The following is a 12,153-nucleotide window of genomic DNA, read 5'->3' as shown; positions in this document are numbered from 1 at the left end:
TTGTATACTGTCCAAGAGATGTACTGAACACACTTTAGAACGAGCTGGGAGTCATTATGGACCAGTTTTCACATGAACAAAATATGAATATTTCATATTCGTCACAGTTATTTTTAAGAAATACTCTTTAATTGATATTTTTTAGCACATTAATGTTTATGTAATGATATTAAATTGTAGACTTTTTTTTTTTTGGATTACTATAATTTTTTTCCTTCTAATTTGCTCCCGTTTTATCCATTTCCATCTATTTCCTATAATGACATTTATTTTCAGCTTAAAATGACTATTGTTTCTAAGCCCCGCCCACAGGAAGTGAGTTCCTGATCCAGGTAGCGCTACAGGTACTGAGTGAGGTTTTGGGTGTAATCTCATCGTCGACGATTTTGTTTTAAAAGAAAGACAAAATAACAGTAAGTTCAATCTCGGTCTGTTTTTGGATCATTTGATGAAAATTTCTCTTTGGCTTTAAGTGCAGCTTTATTGGACAGGTGAGTCGAGTTACGTAATAAATAGTAACTTTGCTCTAGAAGAGACATTGCTATGCTTGATCTTATTGTTGAGCAAGTCTTCTCTGACTGTAAATTGACTAAACAAATACTTTTGGAAATATTTGATCTAGGATATGTGATAAGATTTGACGATGTGAGGGGGTCTATAATATGCTTAATAATACACCAAGTCTACCAACCAAGGAACTAATTATTGTTGAAATATCCAGTATGGTCACATATTTGTCAACAAAAGAGTCTCTAAGTTAATATTGTTTGCAACAGAAAAGTCTTTGGAAAAGAGGGAATTGCACATCGCTGTTTCTCTGTAACAAGTGTTTGTTTGTTTGTTTGTTTGTTTTGTCTCGTCTCGTTACTTTCAAGAGAGACAAAAATTGGGACTGGTGAAGGCAAGACAGTTTATAGCTGATATAACATAAGAGGTAACAGGAACTTGGTTTGTGGATCCACGTTAATGCCTTTTGTAAAATCTGTAATTAATTTGTAAAATAATGTTGAATTTTTTTTTTTCTTGTGTTTTATGACATCCAAGAAGTTTCTCAAAGGAAATTCGCCATGATTTGATTAAGTGATGTGATGATTCAAATGACAGGTTTAGAGTATTAATGCTCACGTTCAAATACGTTATTGTTTCTACAGAAACGTCTTATTCACAGCCTTATATACGCTTCTAATTTACATAATGTGGTGTAGCTTTTTCATTCAATCTAAACCACAGCGCCCGACCCAGGATTTGCTCTTTCCCCTATGTAGAGCAAGCTGTGAAACAGGGTTTTTATAGTTCAGTACATCTCACTGAATTTCCTTGTGTGAAAACCGTTTCATCTATTCACACAGCTGCCAAGCCTGGAAGGAGTGTTTGGATGATTTTTTTTCTTAAATGCTCTCAATAAATTCTGCAGTCACTGAAACTGATATTAATAGCCCAAAAGATTATGACGCTCTCCTTCTTTCAGAATGGAGACAAAGGGGTCGATGGCCAACAGGCCAGATAACACCGCGTTCACACAGCAGCGACTTCCAGCCTGGCAGCCCATTCTGTCCGCTGGCATCGTCATCCCCGGCTTCACTTTCATCGGCCTGGCCTTTATCGGCATCGGAGTGGCGCTTTTTGTCACCTCACAGAACATCAAAGTGCTGGAGGTAGGAGAGAAAATATCAGCTAAAAGTCATACATCCGTTGCATATCAGCTGCGTGTAGATGTGCTTTACAGAAATCGCGTGTATACAATATTCCACTTAGACAGAATGTTTCATTTAAAATCATGCAAACAGCAATCACCGACTCTGAAGAAAGTCAGAATGAGCCTGCACAGGTTCCACAGATAGTTTATTTATACACCTTTTTCATTCATGTAGTCAATCTCTAGCTGTATGACCAAACTCTGGTCAGAGAGTTTATATTTGAGTGTAATATATTAACAACTGAAAAAAGCTTGATTAGCAGTTGAACAATCAAACGCAATATTATCACTATCAATAATTCTAACAAGTAGAGCATGTACAGTAATGTTGAGAACAATTGTCAACAATTATCGTTGGGAACCTCATACTAAGATATAATGTATATATATTTTGCCCCCCAAGTTGATGTGTTAGAAGCAGGAAAAATGGACAAGCGTAAGGATTTGAGCTTTGAGTTTGACAAGGGCCAAATTGTGATGGCTAGACCACTGGATCAGAGCATCTCCAAAACTGCAGCTCTTGTGGGGTGTTCCCGGTCTGCAGTGGTCAGTATCTATCAAAAGTGGTCTAAGGAAGGAACAGTGGTGAAGCAGCAAGAGGGTCATTGGCAGTCAAGGCACATTGATGCATGTGGGATGCGAAGGCTGACCCGTGTGATCCGATCCAACAGACAAGCTACTGTTGCTCACATTGCTGAAGAAGTTAATGCTGGTTCTGATAGAAAGGTGGATTATTATATCATTATATTTAAAAGAAAAAAAAACATGCCATGCCTTATTCTTTCGTGGCTGAGAGTCAAGAGAGCAAAACTGTCTGTGTTGTCTGAGTAAGAGAGATGGCATTACTCTCTCTTCCCTGTGTCGGTGAGCTCATGTATGTGGAAGAGGGCAGATAGCCCCGCTGCCCTGTGACGCATGAGTAGCAGTTGGCTGGTTTCACATCAGCCATTTTGTTCATGTTTTCTCTCTTAGCATTTTTGCTTGCATGAAATACAAGATATGTTTGTTTGTGCTTCACAAAAGTGAGGTTAGGTAATGGCTCTGATTTAAACCCTACTCCGAACCTTAAGCACCAACAGAACAGAACACAGCATTTTTTTTACGTTTCTTTATTGGGATCTTGGACAACTCCTATTTCTTGTTCTTGATAACCTGCCAAATGCTTTCCTTTAACTGGTTCACTAGATCAGCACCCATAAATCAGAGCGTGTGTAATGGAAATTGGGTTTAGATGAGGGTATGCGTTTTGATGGAGGTATCCATGTTTACTTTTTTCCTCTTCACACATCGAACATGCTGAGGTGGGAAATAGTATTATTACAACTCGCAACTTACCACAAAATGTACCAACATAAGAGTCCTGGGATGAACACTGGTCAGTCATTATGATTAGAGCAGCAGCTTTTAAGTACAAGTTCTCAGTATTCAGGTGAAGTGGGTCACTAAAGCAAGACATAAATTGTGTTTGGAAAGTGAGTTTATAAGCAACTGACATTTTTTTCCCCCTCAGTCTAATTATATCAGCGTCATTGTGGCTGAACTATTAAGTATCCCTTTAAACGTTTATTGACTTACAGAGAGATTACACAGGCAATTCAGATGATTCATCCTGTGGCCCGTGTATCGACCCTGCTAAGATAGGCTGCAAATGTGAGGTCAATTTCAACTTCAGTCAGCTTTTTGAGGTACGATCATTTTTACTCAGCTCTTTGTGACCTGTCAAAATTGAACATTGCCTTTGAATGACAAGATAAACTTCCTGTTTTCAGGGCCCTGTGTTCTTCTACTATGCACTGAACAATTACTATCAGAACTACAGATCATACGGCGTGTCTTTAGACCCCAACCAGCTGGTGGGAGACACAAAGTACTTTCTGGTACAGTCTTGCCTTATTAGTCTGTTATAATTATTGATTATTCAATGTGTAATTCATTCTGTTTAATTTGAATATTCTTCTAAACCTCTACAGTCTCCAGATAGCTCCTGCTCTCCCTATAAGAATAACTCCAACGCGGTACCTATTGTTCCCTGCGGATCCATAGCAAACAGCATGTTCAATGGTATCGCATTACAATGTTTCTGACACTATTCTGTCTATTTTCTTGTCAAAACATATTTGGAAGTATGACTAAGACTAATGTCTCCTAGGTATATTCTCTCTTCAGTGAAGCTTTTGTTGTAGGCTATATGGAAATTAAAATATCCTGCCTGATTTAAAATCCTTTTCGATAATGTTGATATTTATGCACTTGCACACATATATCAGTGAACCACACTTCTCATCCATAAAAACTGACAACATGCAGTTCTGCCATGAAAGGACACCAGCTACCAAAGATGCACACTAACCCCACCTAGTGTTATAGGGTGCCATTTCTTTTGTTCGAATTGAATAGCTAGCCTTATTTGAATTCCTGTATTTGTTCAGAAGGATGCGATTAATTTTCTGCCTATTTACACGACTGCATTTCTTCCGTGTGTCATTTCCAAAGTAAATGGATTGTATACAGCTTGACAAATACCCTGTTTCCAAGACACCTCACTGTTTTTTGTGCTCTATTCACACTTTAATCTTGGATTCTCTCTCAAGAATATTTTGACCTTGCAGCATCAGATAACATCAAAACTAGAATCATTAATTAGAGGCGTTCACATATCTTTGTAATAAATGAGCCTTTGCCTGTTCTAAATGTCTTCTTTTTTCTGAAAAGACTCCTTTACGCTGTACCAGATTGTCAATGGGCAGAAGATACTGGTTCCATTTGACCGGAAAGGAATTGCGTGGTGGACGGATTACAACATCAAGTACAGCAATCCTGCTTTTGTCAACGGCTCCTTTGCTAAAGCTTTCGCGGGTATTTATCCATGTTACAATCTTTCATTTATAGAACATTAAAGCTGGTGCTTTCACCAAGCAGTCTGTGCTTTGTAGCAGAGTTTTCAGGGCTGAGGGATATGCAGTATGTCAGTAACATGACAAGCTGTGTTTTAGTGTCTTATGAGATGAAAAATGACAAAGCTGATGAATTTATACACCGATCAGGCATAACATTATGAACAGTGACAGGTGAAGTGAATAAGACTGATTATCTCCTCATCATGGGACCTGTTAGTGGGTGGGATATATTAGAGGCAGCAAGTGAATATTTTGTCCTCAAAGTTGATGTGTTAGAATCAGGAAAAATGGACAAGCGTAAGGATTTGAGCGAGTTTGACAAAGGGCCAAATTGTGATGGCTAGACCACTGGATCAGAGCATCTCCAAAACTGCAGCTCTTGTGGGGTGTTCCCGGTCTGCAGTGGTCAGTATCTATCAAAAGTATCCTTTAAGTCCTGTAAATTGTGAGGTAGGGCCAATGGAGGCCCCACCTCGCGACTTACAGGTCTTAAAGTATCTGCTGCAAACATCTTGGTGCCAGACACCACAGCACACCTTCAGGGATCTAGTGGAGTCCATGCCTCCACAGGTCAGGGCTGTTTTGGCAGCAAAAGGGGGACCAACACAATATTAGGCAGGTGGTCATAATGTTATGCCTAATTGGTGTATCTGCTATAGCAAAATGCTATAAACAGGAGCTATCTTGTTTCATGGAAATTCCACAAGATCAAATGTAGCTGTAAATAATAATAATAAAAAAAAGAAATTTCTGAAATTGTAATTGTTGTGGGTTTAGATGAATAAATCTAGAAAACTAGAAACAGAAAAAATGAACACCATTGGAAGATTTTTGGCTGACAGGTTAGATAGCTCCCTCTATCCAAGGGGATATCTTCTGGAAATCACATTTATCTCTGCAGTAAGAAAAAGCTGTGAGTGCTGATCCAGTGCCTTATAGACTGTTTTTCTTCTCAGGTACAACACAGCCCATAAACTGGCCAAAGCCGGTGTACGAGCTGGACCCAAATGACCAGGCCAATAATGGCTTTCTGAACCAGGACTTCCTGGTATGGATGAGGCGTGCAGCACTTCCTAACTTCAGGAAGTTGTACGGGCGAATCACAGGAGGAGATTTTGCTAATGGCTTGCCTGCTGGAAACTATACCTTAGAGATCAACTACAGTATCCTTCTGTCAGCTGCAATTAATACACCTCGCACCTCCAGTTAGTGCCATTTTGTGTGTGTCTGTGTGTGTGTGTGTGTGTATGCGTGTCTCTGTGTGTTTGTCTGCGTCTCGTTGTGCGTGTCTGCGTCTCTTGGTGTGAGTGTGTGTCTCTGTGTGTGTGCGTCTGTGTGTGCGTGTCTGCGTCTCTTGGTGTGAGTGTGTGTCTCTGTGTGTGTGCGTCTGTGTGTGCGTGTCTGCGTCTCTGTGCGTGTTTGTGTGTCTCTGTGCATCTCTGTGTGTTTCTGTGTGTGTGTGTGTTTCTTTCTTCCATGTTTTTTTAATCTTTCCATTTGCAAATTTTCTCTAGCTCATTAACAATAGATTATTAATGAATTCCAACTTTGTACAATTTTTGTACTTTACTTTGTACTAAGACTACCATTTCCTTCTAGAATTTATATCTGTGTTTGCATACGACATCCGTGATAGCCGAAAACAATCAGCTACAAATGCACACAGACAAGTTTGTCTGGTTGGGTGTAACCAAAAAAAAAAAAAAAATTGAGGAAGAAAGAGAGCAGCAAGAGCGGAAAGAGAAAGAGTATGGAAGGATTGAATCTAAGTGTGACTGTACGCTTTCCTTTTTTTAATTTTTTTAATTTATTTTCATTTTCATTGTCATGTCAAATCAAGATTACCATAAAAATGACTGCCACAACAAATAACACTGCCACATTCACAGGCTTTTTTTTTTTTTTGGAACATTTGTTAATGATTTTGTCCTGGTTATGTGTATGTTGGAGATTTCAGTACATGGTATTTCTATGTCGTTGGATCCTTAACCTACAATCCAGACTATCCTGTCAAGAGCTTCGGTGGCACAAAGTCAGTGGTGTTCACCAATGTTTCCTGGATGGGAGGAAAGAATCAGTTCCTCGGCATTGCCTACCTTGTGATAGGATCTCTCTGCGTTGTCATGGCAGTAGTCATGCTCATCGTTTATGCAAAATACAAGTTTCCAGATGACGATACTGCATAATGCGGTTGTATGTTGTTTTTCTAGTCCTCAGGACTTTCCAGCCAGATAACAGGGGTTTTTTGTGTGTGTTTTAGTGTCCTTCGTTACATTGATCAGTATGACGGGTCAGTTAGCGTATCACCTTTATATCTGTTCGCTCTGCTCAAACGAATCAGCTTTATTCAAGTGCCATCATGCTTTTCTCGTCATCTCATAGTCATTAACTAGCCAAGCCAATTTTATGACCTAACTCTAGGCAACTCTATGCCTCTATAGCCTTCAGGAACTTTATTACATCTATGTAAACAGCAGAACCCTAGCATTGTCATTTATTTTATGTCTGAGAACATTTAATTGGTTTATCTCTCCTCTTAAACGTCATTGTAACTGTGCTATAATAGTGACGTGCCTCCAACATGTGACCCCAGTACATCATAACGGCTAGCTCCTTAAAGAAATAACGAAAATACAGCACCAAGTATCGCAATAGAATAGAAACAGATTGTCAGGGTGGAGTTTTCAGCCTTCACTGTCTTCAAGTTGGACAAAGATAGATATCATAGCTGCAGCTCAGTATAACTTTTATTCAACCTCTCCACTTTTTGTTTATATTTATGTCCAGAAAGATGAGTAGTACTCTTGGGCTAAGGTTGCACCAAAGCCTGGAATCAGTGTCTTTCTCAGGGGATGCTTGAAAGCTGACACACCTCCTTCACAGAGTATTTTAAAAAAATCTTTACAGCCATAGTTAAAAGCCAACACTCATTTTTATATTTCTGTATTATTTAATTCCAGTTTTACCCCATAAATGAGGTTTTTGTGATGTATGAGGATCTGTTACTAGTGTTGTGCTTCAAAATAAGGGTGTTTGCTTCCTGACTTTGTTGTTAAGCCATATTTAATAATTACCTGAAACACATCATTTAACTGTATTATTAGAAACAGTTCTGATTTAATTATATCTGTTATATTACTTTTGTCCTTAGTGGACTTTTCTCAGAGAAACGTTTTACCACCACTTCTCTCTCTTGTAAAAAAAAAAACAGTTAGTAGTGGGTGCAGACTTTTCAGGGATTGCTGCACTTTTTGTACGCTTTTGTCGTCTCAGGGTGTGTAAATTGTGGGTAGATTTTATATTTTTTGTAAATTTGCTGTTTCGGAAACGTATTGAAAAAGCCAAGTTTTATTCCAGTGGAACACAACGGTACCTTACTTGTATTCATGCCAACTAGTGATAACATTAAAGCTGCACCATTAGAGAATTTGTGTGCTTAAAAGCTTTATATCATAATGATGATGAGTAAAGAATCGCTGCATTTAACCCTAGTCATTAAACATTGCTCTGTGAATTGCAGCTTTAAAGTCAAAATATAGGTATTGACTCAATTTCTATTCAACGCTATGATCCCATCTCAATACTCTGATCAACAGGCCCTTATCAACTTGCCCGAGTACCAAGGTTGTTTCATTACTCTGTTAGCTCAAGTGTTTGTTAGATGACTCCTTGGCGGTGATCAAGTCATCATCACTGTAGATAGCAGGAGCAGAGCTTATAATTGTATTCTGACATGACTTCTTTTCTGGCTCTAAAAAAAAAAAGGCAGACAAAACTGTTTATAAGTGAATTCACAAATTGTAGGTTGTGCTCACAATTCTTAAAGACGAAATGCTAGTACAAAATTTGCTCACTAGCACTTGCTAGGACAGGTTAGGTTGAAAATGACAAGGTTTTAAAATAAATGTAGGTAATATTGACCATGTACACCATTCTGTATAAATATAACTTGAAGAACACCAAGGAAATGGCTTCATACAGGTGTTTTTCTATTCAGGTTTTCTACAGCAAGAGGCCACGTGTGTGGTGTAGGTGTCTATGTGGCATGTTTAAAAGAATATACAAGAGTGGGAAGATGGGAAAAGTTGCAGTGTTTGGGCGTGGTCTACGAAAACCGTTTGAATGGATTTTTTTCAGAAATATTAAGTGTTCTGCTGTGTTACTGCTAGAGCCATGTCAGATAAAGAACCTCTTCCAGTTTAAAACAAAATGTAAATATTTAGTAGAACTATGATTTTGAGGAATTCGTTTTGGAATAAACAATTTGAAATCTGAATTTGTTCTCTAAATAGTTTTTTTTTTTTTTTTTTGTCATGCAAAAATATGTTTGAAATGCAAAATACAAATACATTTCATTCTGAAATGAGGATAGCGTGCCACACTTCACATTTAGAGGATTGTCCTTTATAGGCTCATTATTTCTTCCAATGCGGTCAAGCTGTTCATAGGTGATACTAAAATATAATAAAAGTCTTAATATATGTTATCACTCACATATGGACTTTTCTTTTTTTCTGCCTGTCTCTCTCTCAGTTTCATTGACACCCTAATATTCTAATATTCATGACAGACCCTCAATGTTTATGTTCTTGTTAACAAAGCTCTACAAAAAAAAAAAAAAGCAGAGCAATTGAATAATATTTAAGAGCAATTGAATAATATTTTTATGCATGGGCTGCCACGATCGTATAGTGGCTAGTACTCTGCGTTGTGGCCGCAGCAACCCCGGTTCGAATCCGGGTCACGGCATCAGCTTTTGCCCGTCGCCGTCTAATGGGACGCTTACGCGTGACCCCTTGCCTTTTGTCAAGCAATTTGCAGAGCATAAGCAGGTAGGACCTCATATTCCCCACATTTTCTGTGGGCCAGTGGCGCAATGGATAACGCGTCTGACTACGGATCAGAAGATTCTAGGTTCGACTCCTGGCTGGCTCGGCTGCCTTTTAGCCCAGTCCTAAGGTGCGCAGCCGACTCCAGCGGCTGGATTTCCGGCAGAGTAACAGTTCCTGTAATCCCTGAAATGCGGAGAGTCCTGTACTGGGTAGCGCGCTGGCTTACTGCCCCAGGACTACTAACCGGCGCCTGAATTTTCCGCAAGAGTAACAGCTCGGCTAGCTGAGTGCTCAGAGGGCCGTGAGCGCTGAACGCCTTGTGCTCTGCAATGCAGCGTTCCCATGCAAAACTCTGTACAGTACCGCTTGCTGACGGCGACGGAGCCCAAGCTGCTTCCCGGCCGGGTGAAACCGCTGACCTCAGCTCGCCCGGGGATCTCGCCTTCCGAGGTGGCCTTTGCCACCATCGTGTGTCCTATATGGTCTAGCGGTCAGGATTCCTGGTTTTCACCCAGGCGGCCCGGGTTCGACTCCCGGTATGGGAACGTGGCTTTTTAAGATCGGCCGCAAAGCTGCCGCGGCGTTCACCCTATCGCTTAGTTAATGTCGGTCAGGAACTGTTCCTTAACGGAATCCGAAAAGGGTCACGTATTAAGCAGCGTAGTTGAAACTAAAATACCATTCCATTCTTCGATTTACATCGTACTTAAGCTTGTTGCTGAACTGATGTGAAGTCTCTCTGCCTTTTTTATTCTCTCTGTGTTTGTGAGTGTCAGTCGCAATGTCAGATGAACCAAACGTAGTGTATTTGGGTTGCAAACATCTAGTGCACTTGGGGTTGTTCTTCTGAAGGTATAGTTCCACAAGAAAAAGGTATAGTAACACAAGAATTACCTTCATGGGATAAATAAAAGTATATCTATCTATCTATCTATCTATTCCCCACTTCTTCCACACCTGAAACAGAATCTTGTTCCCCAACTTAACCCTAGTTTTCACTCAAGCGGCCCGGGTTCGACTCCCGGTATGGGAACGTGGCTTTATAGGATCGCCCGCAAAACTGGCCAGGCGCTCATCAAATCGCTTAGTTAATAAGGTAACGCTAAGTCATCCTTTGAACGGATGACCCTTTGTCAGAAAATGTCAGAAAAAACGTAGTGTATTTGAGTTGCAAACATCTATTGCATTTGGGGTTGTTTTTCTGAAGGTATTGTAACACAAGGCTTGATGAAGGCTTGAGGAAGGGGGGACACAAAATGGGGGAAATTTAGATTTGAATCCCATTTCCTGCATTTATATACCTTTTGGGAATATGGTGATTCAAAATCCAGGAAAAAATTCAGTTGATTATAATGATAAGTTCTGCTACTAGGCTACTAATCTATGTATACAGTAATACCTCACACAACTGCGAGGTTACATTCCAGGACCCATCGCAAATGACAAGGTTTCGTGGATGTTCATGGAGTCGGTGAAGGTGCGGTGAGGGTTTTTATAAAAACCAAGTAAAAAATCACTGAGATCACTTATTCACACTTACGAAATATACGCGCGTGTTGAACCGAGGTACAAGGTGCGGGGAGATGAACACATACAAAGCATCGTAGCTACCAGCCAATCAGTAGCTAGGTAAAACTGTTAATACTCTGTGATTCGCTACTTCCAACCCTTCCAGCCAGTAGCGTGTTGTAATGGCTGTACTGTATGTACGTGATATTGGCGACGTGCGACATCATTAAAATAACGCTTATATTTTATTTGTGTTGATATTTTGTTGATTTTACTTTTATATTTACATTACTAGATTAATAAACTAATTTTTTCTCAATAATTGCACATTAAAAAGCATGAATATGTATAAATTGCCACAAAATTAGCTGTAAACACTTTTGCAGGAATTTGCGAGGATTTCGCTGGTCTGCGAATTAAAATATTAATTAAAATTATGCAAATTAGTTAGGTTCCAATGAAAATTTTGTTGGTCAGTGAAGTCGCGAATCGTGAGACGCAGAACTGAGAGGCATTACTCTATAAAAAAGATGTCTTATTTTCTTTATTGTTTAATAGGGGCCGATCACCAAGAGAGAATCATTTTGTAAAGTCAGAAATGTTCACTATTAATGTTTTTGTGTGGGAATAAAATATCTCACAATTTAAATAATGTGAGACTCAATTTCCACTGTTAAACAAACTTTTATGTAAAACTAACCGCTGTACCTGAACATGTGAAATGTTGCACAGGATGTTTCAGAGACACATCAACCAAAGTGCAGGTGTTTAGAATAGAAAAAGCATTTATGAACTGTGTGTGTTGAATCGCTATTGTGTAATTTCAATTGCAGATAGACAGGAGCAAAATTAATATATAATTATATGAAAATGTTGATCATTACTTTAATAATTGTCTTTCATGCATAAACAACCTGCATTCTTGGCCAAATTTTATTTTCCGTGCCCAAAAGCTTGAGCACAGAAAAATATAGGATTCCATTGACTTATGGACAGAAGTAGAGCCAAGGAAATTCACAGTACCACTTTTCTAGGAACCATAGTGTTTTGTTGGTGAGCTGCTGCACTGCAATGAACTTTGGGTTAGTATGGTTGGGTTCAGCTTCCTGCTTGCCTGCCTGCACTTCTTCATTTACATCTGTCCCCTCAGGTCTCTCCTATGAAATATGAAAATGCGCCAGCCTGTTTCTGACATGAGATATAATTAAAATAAATTACA

General features: G+C 39.3%; 1 protein-coding gene and 2 non-coding genes across 6 annotated transcripts; all 3 read left to right on the top strand.

Annotated features, from left to right (window-relative positions):
* Positions 1 to 280: 280 nt before the first annotated feature.
* Positions 281 to 8,869, top strand: tmem30b (transmembrane protein 30B). Of its 4 annotated transcripts, none has more exons than XM_058399458.1 (9): positions 321 to 413; positions 876 to 934; positions 1,469 to 1,655; positions 3,274 to 3,381; positions 3,466 to 3,573; positions 3,667 to 3,757; positions 4,409 to 4,552; positions 5,550 to 5,756; positions 6,595 to 8,869. In XM_058399458.1, the coding sequence occupies exons 3-9, from the start codon at positions 1,470 to 1,472 to the stop codon at positions 6,777 to 6,779; spliced, it is 1,029 nt and encodes a 342-aa protein (XP_058255441.1). In that variant the 5' UTR covers positions 321 to 413; positions 876 to 934; position 1,469; the 3' UTR covers positions 6,780 to 8,869. The 4 variants fall into 4 exon arrangements, with proteins under 4 accessions (XP_058255439.1, XP_058255441.1, XP_058255440.1 ...); XM_058399459.1 differs by having other exon boundaries at positions 356 to 491; XM_058399456.1 differs by lacking the exon at positions 876 to 934 and having other exon boundaries at positions 281 to 413.
* A 586-nt stretch (positions 8,870 to 9,455) lies between these two features.
* trnar-acg (transfer RNA arginine (anticodon ACG)) lies at positions 9,456 to 9,528 on the top strand. The gene has a single exon. It is a non-coding gene; the product is annotated as a tRNA-Arg (tRNA).
* A 370-nt stretch (positions 9,529 to 9,898) lies between these two features.
* trnae-uuc (transfer RNA glutamic acid (anticodon UUC)) lies at positions 9,899 to 9,970 on the top strand. Its single transcript has one exon. It is a non-coding gene; the product is annotated as a tRNA-Glu (tRNA).
* Positions 9,971 to 12,153: the final 2,183 nt, after the last annotated feature.

This window comes from Hemibagrus wyckioides, linkage group LG09 (genome assembly GCF_019097595.1).
Source record: "Hemibagrus wyckioides isolate EC202008001 linkage group LG09, SWU_Hwy_1.0, whole genome shotgun sequence".
NCBI classification, from domain to species: domain Eukaryota; kingdom Metazoa; phylum Chordata; class Actinopteri; order Siluriformes; family Bagridae; genus Hemibagrus; species Hemibagrus wyckioides.
The sequence above is the reverse complement of the archived record's forward strand: the minus strand, read 5'-3'. Positions and strand labels throughout refer to the sequence as shown.

Excerpts from the sequence above, each read along its gene's own strand:
- tmem30b (XM_058399456.1), top strand. The coding sequence starts at position 1,470 with ATGGAGACAAAGGGGTCGATGGCCAACAGGCCAGATAACACCGCGTTC. Across the intron at positions 3,382-3,465 it reads ACTTCAGTCAGCTTTTTGAG|GGCCCTGTGTTCTTCTACTA; the intron begins GTACGATCATTT and ends TCCTGTTTTCAG. Across the intron at positions 4,553-5,549 it reads CTTTGCTAAAGCTTTCGCGG|GTACAACACAGCCCATAAAC; the intron begins GTATTTATCCAT and ends TTTTCTTCTCAG.